Genomic DNA, 22,779 nt, shown 5'->3' with positions numbered 1-22,779 from the left:
ATGAGATCTTGCCATTTGCAATGACGTGGAGGGAACTGGAGGGTGTTATGCTGAGTGAAATAAGTCAATCAGAGAAAGACATGTATCATATGACCTCGCTGATATGAGGAATTTTTAACCTCAGGAAACAAACTGAGGGTTGCTGGAGTGGTGGGGGGTGGGAGGGATGGGGTGGCTGGGTGATAGACATTGGGGAGGGTATGTGCTATGGTGAGCGCTGTGAATTGTGCAAGACTGTTGAATCACAGATCTGTACTTCTGAAACAAATAATGCAATATATGTTAAGAAAAAAAAAAAGAAGAAGATAGCAGGAGGGGAAGAATGAAGGGGAGTAAGTCGGAGGCGGAGACGAACCATGAGAGACAATGGACTCTGAAAAACAAACTGAGGGTTCTAGAGGGGAGGGGGGTGGGGGGATGGGTTAGCCTGGTGATGGGTATTAAAGAGGGCACGTTCTGCGTGGAGCACTGGGTGTTATGCACAAACAATGAATCATGGAACACTACATCAAAAACTAATGATGTAATGTATGGTAATTAACATAACAATTAAAAAATTAAAAAAAAGAAAATTTGTAAATTCTTTTTTCTTGCTCCTTTGAGATATATGTGAATCTTTTTATTTTTTTATTTTTATTTATTTTTTAAAGATTTTGTTTTATTTATTTGACAGAGAGAGACACAGCAAGAGAGGGAACACAAGCAGGGGGAGTGGGAGAGGGAGAAGCAGGCTTCCTGCAGAGCAGGGAGCCTGATGCGGGACTCGATCCCAGGACCCTGGGATCGTGACCTGAGCCGAAGGCAGACGCTTAATGACTGAGCCACCCAGGTGCCCCTACGAGAATCTTTTTAAAAGCAAAATAAGCCCCTTGCCAGTTTTAGAACCCAGGAATGTTTTCTCAAGGACCTAGTAGCCATCTCTTTGAAATGTAATCATCAAGAGAGATAGTACCCTTATCTCCCAGTTTCTGTGATAGGGTAGGAGCTTAAGGTCGGTGGGCATCTTTGCTACAAGTTGCAAAACTAACTCCTGTCATAAAGATATGAGTTTATTTTTCCTTTGCATAAAGTCAGTTAGCTAACACAGAGTAGCCCCAATTATCAGGTGAATTTATGATGAAATGTGTGTGATAAATAGTACTATCAAGTCCTCTTACTTGAGGACTAGTTATCATTTATCTTTAGAACATGTGTAAAGGGTTGTATCTGTTTGGTTATTTAAAAGGGTGAGATTTCTTTCTGTCTTTCTTAACAATCTCTTTTACAGATTACCTGTGATGCACATCCCATTCCAGTTGAATGCTTATTCAATAATAAAAACTGTTTTCTTTCTTTTCTACTTTTGTGGAGTTTTCAGGATGGGTAGGATATTTTCTTTTTAATTATATTTCCCCAACATAACATTTTCTTTGGCCAAGATTAAGCAAGAAAAAAAGAAGGCACAAATGAATATTAGAAGTGAAAAGGCGGACTCCAGCTAAAGCAGATGTTTAGAAATATTCTAGGGATAGTTAGTTGTCCTAATCAGGAATTCACACTTGGGATAGGTCAGCTAACAATTTAATTAGGACTACACTCCTTCCAGGGCTACTATAAGACCTTCTGTTACCTTTATTACTGTTTAACAACAAATGTTTGGCTAATTAGCATAGACACATTAGAAAAGGGTTTTCATTAGTGAAATTAGTGGCTTGTTTATCAGTATATTGGATGCTACACATGGGTGAAATCAGTTGTATAAATATACATGGATTGGTTAAAATCTTTTAGAGATCCTCTGCATCATTATTATTATATGCACAGAGAATAAGAACCGATTAAGCCTTCACCCTTAGGTATGGCACTTAAGTGTTATCCTACATCAGAGCTTCTCAAACTTTAATGTGCATATAAATTACCTGGGAATACTACTGGAGGACGATTTGTGTCTTCTCTCCCATGCATTTAATTATTCAAGCATTTATATCAATATAGACTCATGGATATTTATTTTATTCTTCAGGTTATAATCCGATATTGTCATTATTTTATTGCTCAAATTATTCTGTCTTTGATCACTGGGAGTTCTTTCAAGTTAGCTCCTTTTTTTTCTTTCTTTCCTTTTTTTTTTTTTTTTAGCACTTCATTACTTTCTGGCACTGTAAGACTGTATGATACTCCACAGTCATTCATCTTGTATTTTCACTGTCCCAGCCCCAGAATGGACCTTTTCAAGGAGCTCTCATTCCTTTCATTGGGGAATGGTATTTAGAGACCAATATCTGGGTCCCGGACATGCTCACTGATACTGGGATATCACTGTTTCTAGGCCCTAGCAACAGACACAGGTAGGGAATAGATGTATATATGCTAATCCACCCTTGAGTCCAATTATGTCACTCATTTGTAATACAGTTAGATTCTTTTTTTACCAGTGGCACTGCAACCTGGGATCTCCTGATACCTGGTTGATTTAATTTGTATACAATAAAGTTACCTCTGTAAAGGTTTAACATGCAATTATGTAACCACCACCACAGTACTATATAGAATCACTGTAAAAATTCCCTTGTGAAACCACTCTCCCCTCCCAGTGCCCACAGATCTGTCTTCCATCCTTATATATTTGCATTTTTAGATTGTCATATAAATGGAATCATAAAATATGTAACCTTTGGAGTTTTGCTTTTTTCAATCACTGACCTCTACCTCAGAAACCAATAATATATGTTAATTGGATTTAAATTTTAAAAAATGAAAAAAAATAAATGAAAGGGGCCATAATTACAGATCCAATAAAAAGTAAAAGGATAATAAAGGAATAATATGAACAACAAAAAAAAGAAAAATGTATTGAAGTTTCATCCATGTTGCTGTGCATATTAATAGCTTGTTCCTTCTTACCGCTAAATAGTATACCATTGTATAGATGTACCATAGTTTGTTTATTCATTCACCAGTTGAATGACATCTTGGTTATTCCCAATTGTTAATAAAGATGCTACAAACAATCATGTACAGGACTTTTGTGAACATAAGTTTACAGTTCACTTGAGAAAATAACTAGGATTAGTAGGTCATATGATTAAGTGTATGTTTAACTTTACAAGAAACTGCCAACTTGCCACCCAAAGCAGCTGCACCAGTTTGCATTCCCACCACTAATGGATGAGAGACCTATAGCTTTGTATCCTCATCATCATTTGGTGTTGTCAGTTGTTTTGTTGTTGTTTTTAATTTTAGCAATTCTCATTAGCAGTACAAGTAGTTTACTTGTACTTTAAGGTGCATTTCCCTATAATAATTGATGTTGAGCATTTTTTATATGCTTATTTGTCATCCATATATATCTTTGGTAAAGTGCCTATTTACCTGTTTTTAAAGTGAGTTGTGTTCTTATTATTGACTTTTAAGAATAGTTTTATTCTAAAGACAAGGGTTTTTTTTAAATCAGATATGGGATTATCAACTTTTTCTCTCAGTCTGTAGATTGGTAGAATTATACGTGGTTTTAGTTTTCTACTTTGTAAAAGTCTGCATCTTCCAAATTTTATACAATGAATAGGTTTATTATATCAGTGAGAGAAAACTATAAAATGTAAATTTTTGAAAGTGAATTTACACACTGAAAAATACCTAGAAAGTTATCCAAACAATTTTAACCAAAATTATATGTAGGTGTTAGGATTACTGATAATTTTCAATTTTTTTTCTTTATATTTTTCTGTATAGCTTTAATGTTTTATAAAGAGTATATGTCACTGTATCATCAGATTCTTTCAAGATGGCAATGACAAGTATGATAAATTTTGTAAAGGTTTCCATGAAAGTATTTAATTTCAAGTGACAAACTGGCAAGAAACATTTGCAACACACATGAAAAAGATCTAATTTTTTAAACATCTAACAAGCTACTACAAATTAAGAAAAAGACAAACAACCACCAGAAAAATGGGCAAAGTTTTTGAAGAGAAATGTTCACAGGAAAAGAAATACAAATGGTTTATAGACATATGAATAGATGTTCAATCTCCTTTTAATTAAAGAAATGCATATTTAAACAATGATTAAGTACCATTTCTACCTACCAAATTTTACTAAAGCAAAGGTCCTAAGGTGTGGCAAAACAGGTACTTACACTGTTAATGAAAATGCAAATTGGTACAGCCTTTTTGAAGGGTAACTTGGCAATAGTAAACTTTTTAAATGCTCATTACCTTTTTGCCACAATTCCACTTCATAAAATGTTTTATCCTACAATATGTGTGCACAATGTGCCAAAACAAATGTAAAAGTTTCAGTGCAACATTAGCAGAAATAGTAAAAGACAAGAAGCAATCAAAATGTCCATCAATAAAAGATTTGTTAAATAAATTATGGTACAAAGTTCATTTAATTGAATACCAGGCAGGCATTAAAAGAATGAAGTGGATCCTTAAGTAAAGCTAATAAAAAGAGCTCAAAACAAGATTCAAAGAGTAAGCACAGTATGTTCCCATTTAAATTCTGTTAGGAATATGCATATATGCCTCTTGAAATACCTACAGAAAATTTCTGGAAATATATGTAAGAAATCACTAAAAGTGGTTATATAGCCTAGGAAGAACATTGCAGTGGTCTTGGTCAGAAGGACCACTCATTTCTCATTATATGCCCTTATACAGTGTTTGAATATTTTGTCATGAGAATGCATTACTTTCAAATGTTCTTAGAAATTGTTTTAATTCATTATAATGATATTTTGGTACTGAGCTGAACTATCCAGAAATTCAGTTACATTTTATTGAATATTGCCCAACAGTACCAGAAATCAGAAATTTCTATGAATAAATGGTTTAAATGAAATATACACTAAAATTAAAATTGAGTTTTATATTTTGATTACAAAGAATCTATATTAAGCTTATATCAAAAATGAAGCACTTTTATAAGGAAAATGGCTAAATTTTTCCTCTTAAAGTCTATTTCAAACAAAATCTATCTGAGAGATTACATGAGGGGCACCTGGCCGGATCAGCTGGAAGAGCATGTGACTCCTGATCTCAAGGTCATGAATTCAAGCCCCACACTAGGTATAGAGATTATAAAAAGAATAAATAAATAAACTTTTAAAGAAATGAATGATTACACGAAAATAACATAGCCCTAGAAAGTTTTATAAAACTGCTCATCTGTTAAGGAGTACCTTTTTCCAGGGAAAGGTAATATATATTGAACATCAAATTTAAAATTTTTCCTACAAAATCATATGAAACAAGCACCAGAAGAAATTGTGACAATAATTTTCTTTTAGTTCTATTTTCTTAGCTAGTACTTAGGTTTTGTTTGTTTGTTTGTTTTTGTTTTTTTGGTGCAAAATGGTGGTTTTTATTAAAGTACAGGGACAGGACCCATGGGAGTACTTAATATTTTTATGTCAGAAATCACTCCTCCCTGGGGCACCTGGGTGGTTCAGTCGATTAAGCTTCTGCCTTCGGCTCAGGTCATGATCCCAGGGTCCTGGGATCGAGCCCCGCATCGGGCTCCCTGCTCGGCGGGAAGCCTGCTTCTCCCTCTCCCACTCCCTCTGCTTGTGTTCCTGCTCTCTCTATCTCTCTCTCTGTCAAATAAATATATAAAATCTTTAAAAAAAAAAGAGAGAGAGAGAGAGAAAGAAGTCACTCCTCCCCAAATTACAACTTGGTTTTACATGATCTAATATGAAGCTTATCTTGAAAAATATTTTCTGTCTAGCACAAAGGCTTAAATTTCCTACAAATATTGTCACTCCTCAGTTCTACTTTGATAATGACATAGTAAAATGGTTTTTTCACAACTTCCTGTCTTTTTTACCTGCTATCAGCTTCTCTGTATCAGGTAAATGAGTGAACTGTCTTTTGTATTCCTCATTCCTGTCTTTATAGGTAGAACTTGAAATCTGCAACAATAAAAAGATTAAATTTCCATTTAATTATAATCTTCATTAGATTAACTGAAATGTAGTGTCTTAGAAAATAAATTTAAAATGGGCTGTAAAATAACATGCTTTTTATGCAATATTTTGTATGTTTTTATATGAAAAACCACATACATAAACATTTCAAAAACCACCAAAAGGAAGCAAATGAAGCTCCCAGCATACTGGAATAAGGAGTTCAGCAAATTCTCTCTGCAAAAACAAATATACAGCTGGGAAAAAAAAACTCAAAAATATCATCTCAAATTACTGGAAACTGACCAAAGGCATACAATAAACTGAGAAGTATTTGTTCATGAAAATCTACTGAACTTAGGAGCCACAGAAGTCTGTGGCACTGTTTCCTTGGCCAGCAGCTCCCATTACTCTTCCTCCCCCATCGATTAAGTCAACGTGACAGTTCTACAGGCCATGAAAACTAGCAGCTATGCTGACAGAGGTGGCTGAGTTGATTCAGAGTGGAGAGCAAAAAAGCTATGCCCAGAAAAGGGAAAAATCCACGAGAGTGTGAGGTTGCAGTCTCAATTGGGGCAAGAAACAAGCACAATGGCAGATTAGCAGGGGACTTAACAAAGAGATCTTGGAGGAGAGATAGCCATAAATGGGCCTGATAAACTTCCCATGTATTCCTGGCTAAACAGAAGCTGCATGCATGTGTAGCAGAGACTAGAGAATTCCCGAACTATCCACACATTCCTGGCTAGAGACATAAGAAGTTTCCTGAGGGAAAACATAAAAATTGAGACAAACTTGAAAATGTCCTGAACACTGAATGCATTCCCCAACCTATACACAGATCTCTCAGAAGAAGGGAAAAATACTACTGGCACTATGCATTTGAGCACAATTTCTGACCAATCACTGGCTGACATAAGGGGTGACCACTGGGAAGTCAGCCTTAAAAATAAAAACAATGACAACAACAATAACAATAAGCTGAGCAGAGACCAGACAAATAGATTTCACAGATTTACTCTAGGCAAGTTACTACACAAACAAAAATCATCAATGACAAGATTTAGGGGTAGAAAGGATATGACCAGAATCCACAGTTGCTACAATACATCATCTAAATTGTACAATTCTTAACAAAAATTATGAAACATGCAAAGAAAAAGAAAAATGTGACTCATACTAAAAAAAGAGAAGCAGGCAATAGAGTCTTTCAAGGTCCCCAGATACTAGATTTAGCAGACAAAAACATCAAAGCAGTTATAAATATGTTAAACAACGGAAGAGAACCATGCTTAAAGAATTAAAGGAAGGGGCACCTGGATGGCGCAGTTGGTTAAGCATGCAACTCTTGGTTTCGGCTGAGGTCATGATCTCAGGGTCCTGGGATCGAGCCCCACATCGGGCTCATGCTCAGCGGGGAGTCTGCTTGGGATTCTCTCTCTCCCTCTCCCTCTGCCCCTCCTGCTCATGCTGTCTCTCTCTCTCAAATAAATAAATAAAATCTTTAAAATTTCTCATTATCCTAGATAATAGAAAGCATATACTTAGGATGAAGTCTTAATTAATATCCCAATAACACATTACTATTTCAGTTATTTTCCATATTCTCTATGTCATTCATTATATATGTTAATTTATTGATAATTTCTTAGTAGTCATGTTACTTTTCCAAAATATTTTTCCATGTTGATGTTGTCATCTTTAAAGAAGTATACATGTTTAAAGACATTATTTATTTGAGAGAGAGAGAGAGGGGGGAGGGGAGGGGCAGAGGGGAAGGGCAGAGCGAGAAAGAGAAGCAGACTGCCCGCTGGGCAGGAAGACTGACCCAGGACTCCATCCCAGGACCCTGGGATCATGACCTGACTTGAACACAGATGCTTAAGCCGACTGAGCTACCCAGGTGCCCCCAAACTATACTTTTTAATGTCACTAGTAGCTTCTACTTTGCAAATCCAATAGTCAATTTTCAGGCCTCACTTTACTCTATCACAATAGGTCACTCTGTCCATGCCACACTTCCTAAGATTTTATCTCATTAGCCAAATCTCAGTTTCTTTTGCTAGTTCCTGCTCTACCACCTAAACATTGGAGAGAGGTTCTAAACATTGGAGAGTCCACTTCTTTGCTTTATCCACACTTTTTTCCCTAGGTGATCTCATCCAATCTTTATAAATTTGTCTTTAAATACCATCCATACTCAAAGTCTCCCAAATTTACTCCCCGCTTCAATCTCTCTCCTGAGATTCAAGTCATAAATCCAATAGCCTATTAGACTTCGCTACTTGCATATCAAATATGCATCCACTTGATTTCCCCAACCCCCAAAACTACTTCTCTCCTGTCTTTCTCTTCCCCTAAGTGATGCTTCCATGCACCTAGTTGCACTGATCAGAAACCTAGGAATCATTATCCTTGACCTTTTTCTTCTTCCTCACACACCCCAGAAAATTAATTTTGAGAAAAGCAAAACCATAAAAGCAAATCTCTGAAGACCTTCCAGGGGTGCTTTAGGAATAAGCTGTTGTGGTGCAGTCAATTAAGTGTCCAACTCTTGGTTTCAGCTCAGATCCTGATCTCAGGGTCATTTGATGGAGACATCTGACCCCATCAGTAAGCTGTCAAACAGGCTAATCTTATTCCTGCCTCTTGCCTTTCCACAGAACACCACTCCCCTTTCCCCTTCCTCACGTGATTCATCTGTGTTCTTTCCTTGTCCCCGATACAGGGCTCTCTCAAATGCCACCTCCTCAGAAAAGCTTTTCCAGACCATCCTAACTGAAAATGCTACCCCCTTCCATGTGATTCTCTATACCTTACATTCCTCTATTGTCTTCTATCACTACCTGACATAATATTACACATTTGCAAAAAAAGAGAAAGAGAGAGGGAGGCAAACCATAAGAGACTATTAGCTATATAAACTATAGAGAATAAACTGAGGGTTGCTGGAGGGGAGGTGGGCAGCAGATGGGCTAAGTGGGTGATAGGTATTAAGGAGGGCACTTGTGATGAGCACTGGGTGTTGTATGTAAGTGATGAATCACTAAATTACCTCTGAAACCAATACTATACTCTATGTTAACTAGAATTTAAATAAAAACTTGAAACAAAAAAAAATATATTACACATTTGCTTATGTGTATACTATTCATCTCCCAATCAGCTCTAGAATGGCAGAGATATTTAGAACAGCCTGGTGCACAGAAGACACTCAAATGAATTACTAAATTACTATTCCTGGGGTACCCGGCTGGCTCAGTCAAAAGAGCATGTGACTCTCAGAGTCGTGAGTTCAAGCCCCATGCTGGGTGTAGAAATTACTAAAAAAAATAAACTTTTTTTTAAAGCTATTCCTATCTTAATTCATGTATATCTACCTTTGCCACTTGTTTGATAATAATGTCTCTGCTCATATACTCTTTTCATTTATCCTGTGAGAGACTGATTCTGGTCTTTCATCAAGAGTAGAAAATTTTCAGGCATATCTTTTTGAATATTGCCTTTATGCTGATCTTCTGAAACTTCTATTAGATTCATATTGGATTCCTCTTCTTTTCTTATCACTTAAGCCATTCTCTTTCAAATTTTTCTATTGTCACCTCTAGTGGCACAGTGTAACAATTTCCTCATATACTAGTTTACTGATTTTTCTCTTTAGCTGCTATAGCCCATGTCCACTGAATTTTTAAATTATTATTTCAATCACCATATTTTTTATCTAGAAACTGTATTTGGTTGTTTCCCAAATCTGCCTGGTGTCTTTAAGAATGTCTTATCCAGAGGTGCCTGGGTGGCTCAGTCAGTTAAGTGTCTGACTCTTGGTTTCAGATCAGGTCATGAGATCAAGTCCCACATTGGGCTCTGTGTGCAGCACAGAATCTGCTTGAGATTCTCTCCCTCTGCCTCTCCCCCTGCTCATTCTCTCTCTCTAAATTAAAAAAAGAAAAAAGAATGTCTTATCCATTTATCACATGCTTAATTCCTTCTAATAAGTCTTTAATAATATCAAATAATGGTTGTATAGTTTTTTTTAAAGATTTTATTTATTTGGCAGAGAGAGAGAGAGAGTACAACCAGAGGGAGTGGCAGAGGGAGAAGCAGGCTCGATGTGGGGCTCGATCCCAGGACCCCGAGATCATAACCCAAACCGAAGGCAGACGCCCAACCAACTGAGCCATCCAGGTGCCCCGGTTTTATAGTTTTTATCTGGTAGTTTTATCTGAAGTTTTGAGGGTCTAATATGCTATTTATTGAATCTCCTTCTGCTCACTCATGAAGTATTAAATTCAGGTCTCAAAACATCATGAGAGATTGATAGAGTTGTGTACTCTCAGGAAGATTTCTCTCCTCCACTACTCCAAGCACAAGTTAGGCAGGTAAGCTTCCTTGTCTTCAAATGGGCAGGTGTAGGTGAATTTCTTTCCTAGTCTACCTTTCACAGAATGTCTAACTCTTCAAGAATCATGGCTTTATAAGGAGTTCCTTATAAAGTAAGGAAGCTGTCAAACAGGCCAATTTTATTCCTACAAGTCCAAGGCATCATCTCCGATCCCAGTGTGGCCATTAAAGCTTTCGTTACTGAGACAAATACACTCCTCAGGGCAGCCTCAGCATTGGCTCCTGGGCTTACAACTCTGGTAATCAGTTCCCTCTTCTTTTTTAGCCCTTAGGTATTTCCCTTGTTATTTTGTGAGCCCAGACATTCATTTTAAAAACATGTTTGTAACATTTCATCCAGCATTTCCAGGTACTTTGTAGCGGCAGTTAAACGGTCCTCATTCCATATTGCCAGAAATGCTAGCTCCTATTCCTTTACAACTAAACCTAAAAGTATTAAGATATCTAGGTTTTCAAACAAAATCTATCTATAATTAAATTTTAATTGGATAAAATATGATTTTCAAATCCAACAAAAATTGGAAAATAAATGTATTGTTTTCTCTCAGTTACCAAAGTGAAAGTCTAGAATAACCTTTTTAGCTTGAATAAATCCAAGATACATTGGGGAAGACTAACATGTGATTACAGAAAAGAGCTCTCCAAAGTTGCCAAAGTATGTTACAAACATACTAATTAATCCTCTTGGGTTTTTGTTTTTATTGTTATTTAACAGTGCAACATTAATTAATCCTCATGACGTAACTACCTCTAAATCAGGTTTGTGACAAGTTTTATCCCCCCACTTATAAGTAGAAAAGCTTACTTGTGAATAACATGACTATGATCATGCTATAAGTCAATGATAAAGAGTCAATACTTCTGATTTCTTATATAATTAGAAAAAACTTGATTACAATCTAGAAAAATTCAATTCTAAATATTTTTCTAACAAAACATAAGTATAGTATTTATTTGTACATATACAATGGTTCAAAATCTAGACTTGTTTTATTCTTGTTTTAGAACAGGGGCACCTGGGGGGCTTAGTCAGTTAGGCATCTGCCTTTGGCTCAAGTCATGAGTCCCGCATCGGGCTCCTGCTCAGCAGGCAGTCTGCTTCTCCCTCTCCCTTTGCTCCTCACTCCCCCCGCCGCCCATGTGCTCTCTCTCTCTCTCAAATAAATAAATAAAATCTTTAAAAAAATGTTTTAGGACAAAAATATTTTTTATTTTTATTTTATTTATTTTTTGAGAGAGTGTGCAAGTAGGGGGGTGAGAGCGGGGACAGATGGAAAGGGAGAGAGAGACTCTTATCCAGGCTCCATGCTGAGTGTGGAGCCCAGTGTGGGGCTTGACCTCACAACTCTGAGATCATGACCTGAGCTGAAATCAAGAGTCAGGTGCTTAAACAACTGAGCCACCCAGGCACCCCAGTATGTCATTTTCTAAACACAGGCAACAGAAAATCTCAAAGGCTTTTTTCTATTTTGAGTAGTTACTAGCCCTACATCACTAAGAGAAGTTACATTAAATCAGTGTGTCTGCTGCAAATCTCTATATGCTTTTCCTGTGGGACATTAATCCACCTGGAATACACCATTATTTTAGTCAGGAAAAAAAAAGAGGTTTTGTTTTGTGGGTTTTTTGGGGTTTGGTTTTGTTGTTATTGTCGCTTCCGCTATGTATTTTTACTAACAGTTAAGGACCAAAAAAGCATAAATATTTATTTGCCATTAAGTTTATTTCAAGTTTTTTTCCCTTCACATAATTTTTGCTACATTGAGACTTAAAAGTTACTCATAAAACTCATTTCCCACATACTAGGATTAAATATTTTAATTTTTAAATAAAAAAGAAAACAAATATAACAATTAAGATTCCTCTTTCTATATTACAGGATTGAAATAGAAAATCTGCAGCTGTTGGTCTCACTATCAGGTCTATGGTGATTTAATCAAACTCCTTTTTTTTTAAGATTTTATTTATTTATTTGACAGAGAGAGAGAGCGCGCGCACAAGCAGGGGGAGCAGGAGACAGAGGGAGAAGCAGACTCCCCACTGATCAGGGAGCCCGGTGTGGGACTCAATCCCAGGATCCTGGGATCATGACCTGAGTCAAAGGCAGACGCTTAACCAACTGAGCCACCCAAGCGCTCTAATCAAACTCCTTTAAATTAAAGTCCTACTGTCAGCTGTTAACTGCCCTGGAATTAAATAAATAAATAGAACTTAAAAAATTAAGTCCTACTGTTAGAAAGACACTCACTAGCCAATCTGTTAAGCAGCACAAGATTAAATGGACAACGTCTAAAGAGAAACCAACCTCAACAACAACAAAAAACTTTTAGTGAACTCTGTTTCACTGTCTTGTATCCTTTTGTCAAGTTTTCACAGTTTTTTTATTTATGCGGAATCATCAAAATATATTTTCCAGTATTACAAATAGGAGGTCCTCTTATCCAGCACTTTTCAACACTTTTTACCATTCTTAAGGAAAGGTGTTCCCCATGTAACATACTCCCACTGTATTTGCCCAGAGTTTTTTATGACTGATACGCAGCTACCAGGAATGTAAATTATGAGCACTTGCTAGCCAAACACCCCCTCCACCTTTTTTCTCATATTGATTCAAGACACACCAATGTTGCAATACTATGGCCCAATCTCTCATTTTATAAATGAGGCACCTGACAGGTTAAACAACATACTCAAGAGCACCACACAGTGAAATTACCAGGGACAGAGTGTACACTCTATGCCAGATTTTTTTAAAGATTTTATTTATTTATTTGACAGAGAGAGAGAGACACAGTGAGAGAGGCAATACAAGCAGGGGGAGTGGGAGAGGGAGAAGCAGGCTTCCCGTGGAGCAGGGAGCCCAACGCGGGGCTCGATCCCAGGACCCCGGGATCATGACCTGAGCCGAAGGCAGACGCTTAATGACTGAGCCACCCAGGCACTCCTATGCCAGATTTTCTGTTCCCAATCTCCAATTCATTCAATGATCTCACGCTGCCCTCTAAATTCACTACTGTGGAACAACTGAGTTAGCCAAGCCAGAATATATGAGTTATTCTACACCAGTGAGTTTTTCAGGTCCTTGGAGCTTAACTCTTTAAATACCAAAACTTTAAAAAGTTATCAATTCCTTTGGTCATAAACCTTCCATAAGTGTGAAGGCACAAATCCAGATTCCTTGGGTATTCCAGTGAAATGGCTCTGATGTTTTTTCAATTCTTTGCTTAACTACCAGGTCATTGCCTCACGAATATTTTCCTGCTTTGGTCCTGGTCTTTCTTGTGTTGATCTTGGATCCCTCAGCGAATGCAGCCATCTTACTACACTCATTCAATTCATTTACTGCCAGGAGAATGTGAAAACACCAACAGGGTGGTGTCAGTGGTAGAAGCAGATGGAGACTTCTGCTTCTGAAGCAGACTTCGTAACCATCACTTCTACCAATAACTGTATTATATTAGAGCCAACTAATCTGCATAGACCTTTGGCCTCCACATTAAGAAGCCCACGTTGCTACACTTTTTGACCTTCTGATGTCATTTCTTCCTATTGTCCATGTGTTATCACCAAGTAATTCCCCTATCTCCAATATCCTTTTCAACTACAAAATGGGAACCAACTAATTTAGGCTTATAAAAAATATGTCAAAAATATATTAAAGGTATTCCAAATGAATAATTGAGGAATTCTCCTCCACAAGGTACATCAGCATGACCTTTGATTTAGCTATTCAGGCTCTTTTCGTTTTTGTTTGCTTCTCAGTTCTGATAGTACAGTTTCTGGGTAAGTGACCTCTGAAAAAGTCAGTAAGACTTTTAAGATGTTGTATTCGTCTTTAAATCTATTCCATGTGGGGGCGCCTGGGTGGCTCCGCTGTTAAGCACCTGCCTTTGGCTCAGGTCATGATCCCAGGGTCCTGGGATCAAGGGTCCTGGGATCAAGCCCCGCATCGGGCTCCCCGCTTGGCGGGAGGCCTGCTTGTCCCTCTCCCACTCCCTCTGCTTGTGTTCCCGCTCTCGCTAGCTCTCTCTCTCTCTCTGTCAAATAAATAAATAAAATCTTTAAAAAAATAAAATACAATAAATAAATAAATCTATTCCATGTGAATTCATATAAAAATTCCTCAAAAAAAAAAATTCCTCAAAATAAAAGTGCTTGTAATCAGCACAGAGACCTCAACTGAGCCAAAGCAGACCTTCAACGCTCTAAACAAGTGCTTCTCAAACTTGAATGCACATACAAATCTCCTGGAATTCTTGTGAAATAAAGATTCTAATTCCATAGGTCTGAGGTTGGGCCCAAGACTCTGCATTTCTAATCAGCTGACAGGTGATGCCAAGTCTGTTGGTCCCACATTCTACACTTTGAGTGGCAAAGCTCTAGAACACATACCTCTTTTTTTTTCTCTCTCCTATTACTAAATCCTTATTCCCCTGCTTGTTCCTTTTCTTGCTTTACCCTTCCACTTGCTTTAAGTCTGCCAAGAATAAAAAAGTCACTGTGGAGTGACTTTTTAGCCCTGTAGATAGCTCTTGGAACTATAAAGATTTTCCAATCCATAAGAAAGCTACAAAAATCATAGTGCAGAAGGGCCAAAACACTATAATAGTCACAAACTTTCTCTGAATGTAACCAAAAATAATATAATCAATATAGATGACATAATTTTCAGGATGTGCAGTTATTTGGTATATTTCTTAGCAATTAAACATTTTCCTTAGGATATGATTTTTAAAAACTTATGTTGAGTTTCTTAATAGGAATTAAGATTCAATAATATTCAAAAACTGAGCTACTAATTATGAACAGAATAATGGTACTTGTACTAATCTTTATAACCGTTAGTATCATGTCTTTTTTAAGCTACTCTAAAATTATAAGAAATTCTGCCACCAAGTATACCTAATCATCAAGAGATCAGCTTTCTAATAAGTTAATATTGGAACTATAAATGCCTTATAATCTTATATAAATTTCACTTATAGTTGCATTATACCAGATTCTGTCAAATATCTCATAACTCTCATAGGAACTGCTAGATTTAGAACAAGCCCTTTAAGATAATAAATGCTAGCATTCATATAGCAATAGAAATGCTGTTCTTACCAAAAGATTCTGTGCACCTAGTCAACAAGCAGGAGTCTCATTTTACAGTGGGGGAAACCTGAACCATATTCAGGTTATGCAACCAAGTAAGTACAGTGCAAATAGAATGTGAAACTCTTAACTTTAAAACCTATCTTATAATTATTATATGCTACAGGTCAAACATTGTTAAGCTTCCTTTTAGGTACCGAAACTAATTCTTTAAATAAAAATTATGTAAAATAGCTGACTTCTCAGTAATACTTTGAAATATGGTTTCTGCATAACGTTAGTCTTGCCAATACAGTGAACAACAGTGTAAGTGGAAACCAATTCTGTGGTGTAGTTTTCTCCCAGGGAAACGGAAGCAGACAATTCCACTCCAACAAACCAGACAACAGTGCATTCTAGTGGCCAAAGGAGAGCATAATCAGAAATGTCCTGGACTCTGGACTAAAACTTAAATATCTGAAATCTAGAAGCGAATAAGACAATACTATAAGTATTATATGAATTGCTATAAACTTAAAGAAACTTTGCATTTAAGATTAAAATGAAGTTATAAGAAAGGAAAAATATTACCCAAAAGCTCCAGTCACTACTCCAGTTATGTAAATTTGGCCCCTGTTTTTTTGCTGAAACTATATTATTCTCATCCACAACTGGACTAGGAGTCTCCGCTAACTCTTCCTGTGGCTCAGTGGCAAAGCTTGACTCCCCTTCGTTTATTACCTGGAAACAAGTATCAGTAATTTAAATTACTTACTGGGAAATGCTCATTTTAAAATGAAAAGAGTTAATGTTCAAACTAAATAAATTAACTTGAAAACAATATTTAAGCTTTTAGAAAACAGTAATTTATGTTTTTTCTTCTACAGTTCATATATTTACACATGTGACAAACATTCTCCAACTACTACTACTTGTTAGGTAGTTTAATTGGCACTGGGGATTAAAAACTGAATAAAACAAAGTCCTTAGCCTCCAGAAGTTCGTAGTCAGCTAGAGGAACATTAAAGAGCAAAAAATACCATGTAATGGGAGTGACAATTAGTTCAACCTCTTTGGAGAGTAATCTGCAATGCCTAGTAAGGCCTAAAATGGGTATAAACTGAAACCCGGTGTACATGGAGTCAACCATGTTTGTAATACTACGAGAATGGAAGCAACCTTACTAACACTTGTGGGAAGTTGGTAAATTCACTCTGATTCATACTACCAGTGGAGTTAAAAATAAATGAATCAGGCATTGGCCCCCAATCTATGGAGCATTCGGGGAAAGACTATACCCTGTGCAAGATATGGGCCCAGTGGGTGGTCACTCGTGAAAGAGAGTCATTATGGAGTTTAAAAAAAAGAGAGAAAAGAGTTGGGAGGAGGGAAGGGAGCACCCATTGTGAGAACAATGAGCTCGCCGGGCCCCTAAATACCTCTGTTGTTCCTGCTTGCCCTGTTCCTGCTGCCACCTATACATCTGCTGCAACAAAAATCCTAATCCTCTGGGGTTACAGAGAAAACCACCCAGCGCACCCATGTGGCATAGCGAGGGGATAATTCAAACTCAACTTAAGCTCAGGGTTTTTATTTTATTTTTTTTTTAAGACACAGAGAGAGAGCATGAGCAGGGGAAGGGGCAGAGAGAAAGGGAGAAGCAGACTCCCTGCTGAGCAGGGAGCCCCAGCGGGACTCAACCCCAGGACCCTGAGATCATGACCCGAGCTTACAAATGGCCTTTTAAAAAGCAGGACCCCATGGACTACCCTTCAATCCCTAGGTAAAACAGTAAATACAACTCAATATAACATAAAACAGGGCCTTCAAGGATTGGGATTTATTATATAAGACCTAATTAGTGAAAGAGTGAGTATCGCTACTGCTTCTCCACTTAACAGCCTGTTAAAGTTGGAAAAATGAATGGTGCCTCACAGTTGATTACCTGGCCCTTGATGCTGTGCTCCTACCCATGAAGGCCCCTATCCCCAATACTATGGAAATTATTGACTCTATCCAATCAGAAACTGGTAAATACTTGATATTCTAAATTTGGCTAATATTCTATTCAATGTCTCTTTCAATAACCTCTCAGTCATGTTCTTCCTTCACCTCTAGTGGGACACGATACACCTTCACCTAGCTAGTCACAGGATACCTCAAAAGGCTTGCCATCACATGCAGACTTTACAGGCAATATCGTAATTGTATCCGTTCTTCTCCAGGAGCACAGGTATGACATTACATTGATTACATCATCCTCTGAAGACATTCTTCTGACATACCCAGTCAGGATATACAAATATGCACAAAGGAGTTCACGAAAAGGGGATGGACCATTGCCCAAACACAGCGTAAGGACTGCTACCTTAGTTAAATTCCTGAAAATTATTTGGTAAACCAAGGGCCTCTCCACCCCTAACAATGTCAAGAAAACCCTCTCAGCACCCACAACATTAAAACAAGCTCAACATTTATTCGGCATTTTGGGGGTCTAGAGAAATAGCTTCCTCGTTTACAAATTTCACTTAAGCCTATCTACACTGTTACTTGCAAATGAGTCATGCTAAATGAGGACCCCTCCCGAAAATGATTCTAAAATTTGTCAAAATTGTAATATAACAGACACTCTCATTCGTGCTATTCCCCTCCCGCCCCCCCCACCCCAAACACACACACATACACACAAAGAATCCTTCACCATAGAGACTTTCGCAGCTTCTTTCCATGACTCCTGGAGTCTCTGGACCACCCACAGTGTCTGTAAGTTGTCCATGGGCTTCTGATGCAAGAAACTATCTCCCTAGCCCTACACTCCATGCCATTAGAGCGGCAGCTCCTGACAGCATAATGGACTCTCCTGGAAATAGAGGATCTACAAGCCCTGTGCCTGTGATCCCCCATATCCAGCTGTTCATGCTAGGAGCCAACACCTTGCAGCTCAGCATAAATACCAAGGCCTTGCTACAGGATAAAACCAAATCTGGGCCCCCTGGCATATCTCACTTGCAGGACGACATGCTCTCCCCCGTCCTCATTCTTTTGTCAGATGTCATGGTGCTGGAAGAGGTCACCACTCTTCTGAATCCCTTGAAAACCTGAGGAGTAACTTGGGTTCAACTGAGTGAATGCAATCAGACTCCCATTTGAAGTTCAATGGACAAACTTTCTATTCAGTGGACAGCATCACCACCATTACACACAATGGAGCTCACCGGATATTTACTGCTTTTCACCAAGATGTCCTTGATAAAGGTAAGGACCCAAAGGTCAGCACAACTGGCTGAACTTTCCACAGTCATCTTACTGGATGCTTGGGCCAACAATTGCCTTCATCTGCACGTTTTCACAGACTCTTGGGGCACTAAGAGCTGCACCCTTTGGGGTAAAGAACTCTGGAAATCTCTCGTTTCACAGATATTCAAAATATAAATCAAGATCACACATGTCTCTTCATACACGAAAGCCATAATAAAAGGCCTCACCAAGACCCTCCTATCCCTGTTAGAGTTCCAGACATTACTAACAGTGACCAAGGCACTCATTTTATTTCTCAAAATAAACGGAGGGGCTCTTGAACAGGGCACTCAACGTAACTTTCATCTTCCTACTAGGTGCAGGCTGCAGGCCTCATGGACAGCCATGATGGCTTACTTTAAAAAGTTCAAAACCTAAATGACAAATAGTACATTTCAGTCATTAACCGGACATGCAGGCTGAATTACAGTAAGGAGTTTGATTCAATTTTTTTACGTTTGCCTGCTGACAGCTATTAAGCCCCTCCTCTTCCTCTTCTGTCCCTCAAACGGGGAAACTGGTAAGAAAGCCTGGGCAATCTTAGCTTTGGTGTGGGTGAGTCAAACCAAGCAAGCCCCAGTCCACACACAGGAACCCACTCCCTGACCCCAGTTTTAACCTCAATAAAAACCCGGATCTAGCTTCCTTTCCTTGCCCTTTTAAGTCGTTTAGGGTCTTCTTGAGAAGCCGGTCCTGCTGTTCCTTTTCATTAGGTAGGTGTTTAATAAGACATTATATAGAAGTAATAAGCCTTTTCATACACGCATGGTGTGTGTGGCGGTGTGTGTGTGGCATCATTCTATACCCAAATCAAACTCTTTGGGGGGGGGGGGTAAGGTTCATTCTGGCTTTATAAAGTGCCTGCAACAGAATCCTAACTCTTTAACTTATTAATTGTGTGATCTCGGCAGGCAGTCTCTCTAAATCTATTTTCTCCACTCTGCAGTGGGGGTAATAACTCTCTCTGGTCTAGACTATAAACTCACTGAGAGCAGGGGTCATGTCTCTGTTGCTCACCATCTCAACACCCAGTGCCAGGGACAGGGGTGAAAAAATAACTCACTGGGTTCATTTATATCTATCATGCCTATTTCATAGTAATGTTTTAAGAATCAATTGAAACAGTACACCCATTTGCTCATTCAACAATTATTTGAACGCCTCTGCCATTTTGTAAACTGTAAAATGCCTCTCAAATAAAAGGCATCGCACTGATTGCAGTTCTCTAAAAGTAAAATCTATGCACACAACCAATGTAAAAGTAATGAGTATCGTGTTCAGAAATGCAGGTACTCCGGCAACGAAAGTAGGCTTTCACCCTGAAGATTAATCAGCAAGTTCTTCCGTTTATCCAATAGGGCAGTAAACAAATAACAAAACTGGTTGAAACCAAAAGCTTGGTTGACAGCACAGTGATTTAAACTCGAGTTCTGGGTCCTTTATTCAAGAGCTGATAGGGGAAGCGGGTGAGACTGGATCGACGTGATGTCGGGTCAGAATCGCGACCAAGGGGCCTGAGTCAGTGGGGCCTGAGGCTGAGACATCTGGACTAGGACTTTTCGGGACCAAATGCCAGCTCTCCCCGCCCACAGAGAAGCAGACGTTCCACCGTCGCCCAGAGGGAAAGGCTCGCAGGAAGCACAGGAAACCGTTTCTTCGGTAACAACTTTCCAAATTACTCCAAAGAGCACCAAGACGAGAGAAGGGACGAATTAATTATCATAACCTGAGAGGGTTCAAACCACTATCGTGAAGAAAACTGCCGGTCCAGCCACCGCTAGGGAAGCTGCCCCAAGCGAGGCGCCGCTTACCTGGCGGACAGTCAAAGCGCCCTCCATCGCGGCTCCCTCCGCCGCCGCGGAACCGCGCACGCGCGCCCCGCGCGGGGAGGGGGCGGCCCGGCGCGTTCCCCGCGCCCACCTCCCACCGCCCCCCCTACCCGGAGCGCGCTCCGGACTCTGGGCCCCTCGCGCCCCCGCCGCCAGACCGCCGAGGGCCACCTGGGGTCCTGCCGGCGCGCCTTACGCCCTCTGGCGGCAGTTGCCTTTGGCTAACTCGTAAGGATGTAATGTTAATTTGTTAGCCTGGAGGCCAGTCTTTACTGAGGATCAAGATGAGCCCCAGTCCTTACCTACCTCCCAACCTCAAACTCCTGTGCCTGTCTTGAAATGGCTTCTGGGCACAAGTCACTCCTCATAAAGCACCCCCCTCACCCTCTCTCACAATACATACTCTGCTCCAATGTGCAAAAAAGTGAATTGCATGGCAGTCTCGTTCCTTCAAATAAAAGCTATTGAGTGTTGCAGATCCTGGTTCCCTACCTCCCAAAAAACAGCTATAAAAGACATCGTAGAGCAATTGAGGAAGCTTGAATATGAAATATATATGAGAGTTAGTGTTATGGAAGAAGTAAAAATTTGTGGATAAAGTTATTGATATTCATTATGAATAATTAATACTTTGTGGTTATGTTGGAGAATGTCTTTGTTACCAGAAAATTCGTGCTCAGGTATTTAGGAGTGACATGTCATGATGCCTGCAACTTAATTTCAAATCCTTCAACAAATATGGATGCCATAGGCTGAATGTGTCCTCCTCAGATTCATACGTTGACACATAATCCCCTTCCACTATATGTGGACACTGTAAGAATACTACAGTCTATGAACAGGATGTGGGTTCTCACCAGACACAGAATCTGCAGGTGTCTCAAGCCTGGACTCCCCAGACTCCAGAACTGTGAGAAATGTTTGTTGTTTCAGCCACCTAACTTACGGTATTTTTTGTTCTAACAGCCTATATAAACTAAGACAATAGATAAGGAGAAAGAGAGAGCAAAATAGCAAAATGTTAACAATTATTCCATCTATGTGGAGGGTATACCACTATTCAGTTATTCTTTTTCTATTTCTGTATGTTTGAAAATAATCATAAAAGTTGAAGAGAAAGAGTCAAATCCACTTTCATGAAAAGTCAGATACTGCATATATTTTTTTAAATGTATTACATGTTAAAGAATAATTACCAAATAAGATAATCAAGAAGGAATATACTCTTGTTTTTGTCCTGCAAAACAGCATAAGTTGTGTTTTCCTTCAATATTGTATACAAGAATAGGCTGAATCAAAAAATGCCTATTTTTTGAAATGAAGTCACGTCAAGAACTCTACTTTGGATTGAAGGAATTTAGTATTGCCAACATTTTTTAATGGTACAAGATGAATGTGGTTATTATGTAAAGTATTTTAAAACTATTTAAATTTTTTAAAATTTTGAAACAATTTCAAACTTACAGAAAAGTTGCAAATATGTTACAATAACCTTTTCCCTGAGCGATTTGAAAGTAAACTATCAACAGCGTGCCTTATCAACTCTGAATACTTAGGTGAACATTTCTCCCCAACGATCATAATATGACCAACAAAATTGGGAAATTAACATTATATTACTACCTTCTAATTCTCACACCATATTAAAATTCCACCAGTTGTCCCAATAATATCCTTTGTCGTAAAAGAATCTAGCCCCAAATCACATGCTACCATTTGTTGCTATATCTCCTTCAATGTGCAATATTAAATGCCCCCCTGCACAGACTCCTTCTTCATCCATCCCACCCTAACACCCCTTGCCCTGGCATCGTGGTCACTGCATTCTGCATGTACACCCTTCTTACCCTGCTCAGATTTTACAACCCCTCACAGTGCCACCCCACTAAATGGTTTAAAGTATTTGTAAAGGAGGGGCGCCTGGGTGGCTCAGTCATTAAGCGTCTGCCTTTGGCTCAGGTCATGATCCCGGGGTCCTGAGATCAAGCCCCGCATCAGGCTCCCTACTCGGTGGGAAGCCGGCTTCTCTCTCCCACCCCTTCTGCTTGTGTTCCCTCTCTCACTGTGTCTCTCTCTGTCAAATAAATAAATAAAATCTTTAAAAAAATAAAATAAAATAAAGTATTTGTAAAGGAGGAAAAAAATGAAAATAATCTAATAACAATCCTGGGGTTGGGCTAGGTGAATCACTATTTAGGTTTTAGACCCAATTTTAAAAGGATGACATAATTTTCTTTTTAAGTTTTTATTTATTTATTTGACACAGAGAGAGAGAGCATAAGGAGG

General features: G+C 38.6%; 1 protein-coding gene across 2 annotated transcripts in view; it reads right to left on the bottom strand.

Annotated features, from left to right (window-relative positions):
* The window catches only part of GRAMD1C (GRAM domain containing 1C), an 85,927-nt gene extending 65,425 nt beyond the window's left edge, over positions 1-20,502 (bottom strand). For both annotated transcript variants that reach the window (XM_088027318.1, XM_028110627.2), the window contains exons 1-3: positions 20,476-20,502; positions 15,959-16,108; positions 5,812-5,896 (exon numbers count right to left, since the gene is read on the bottom strand). In XM_088027318.1, coding sequence (XP_087883444.1) covers positions 5,812-5,896; positions 15,959-16,108; positions 20,476-20,502 — 262 coding nt within the window. The remainder of the gene's footprint in view (positions 1-5,811; positions 5,897-15,958; positions 16,109-20,475) is intronic.
* Positions 20,503-22,779: the final 2,277 nt, after the last annotated feature.

Source organism: Eumetopias jubatus, unplaced genomic scaffold (assembly GCF_037043125.1).
Source record: "Eumetopias jubatus isolate StellerSeaLion01/CBP00866 unplaced genomic scaffold, mEumJub1_p1.0 scaffold_1, whole genome shotgun sequence".
In the NCBI taxonomy this organism is placed as follows: domain Eukaryota; kingdom Metazoa; phylum Chordata; class Mammalia; order Carnivora; family Otariidae; genus Eumetopias; species Eumetopias jubatus.
The sequence above is the reverse complement of the archived record's forward strand: the minus strand, read 5'-3'. Positions and strand labels throughout refer to the sequence as shown.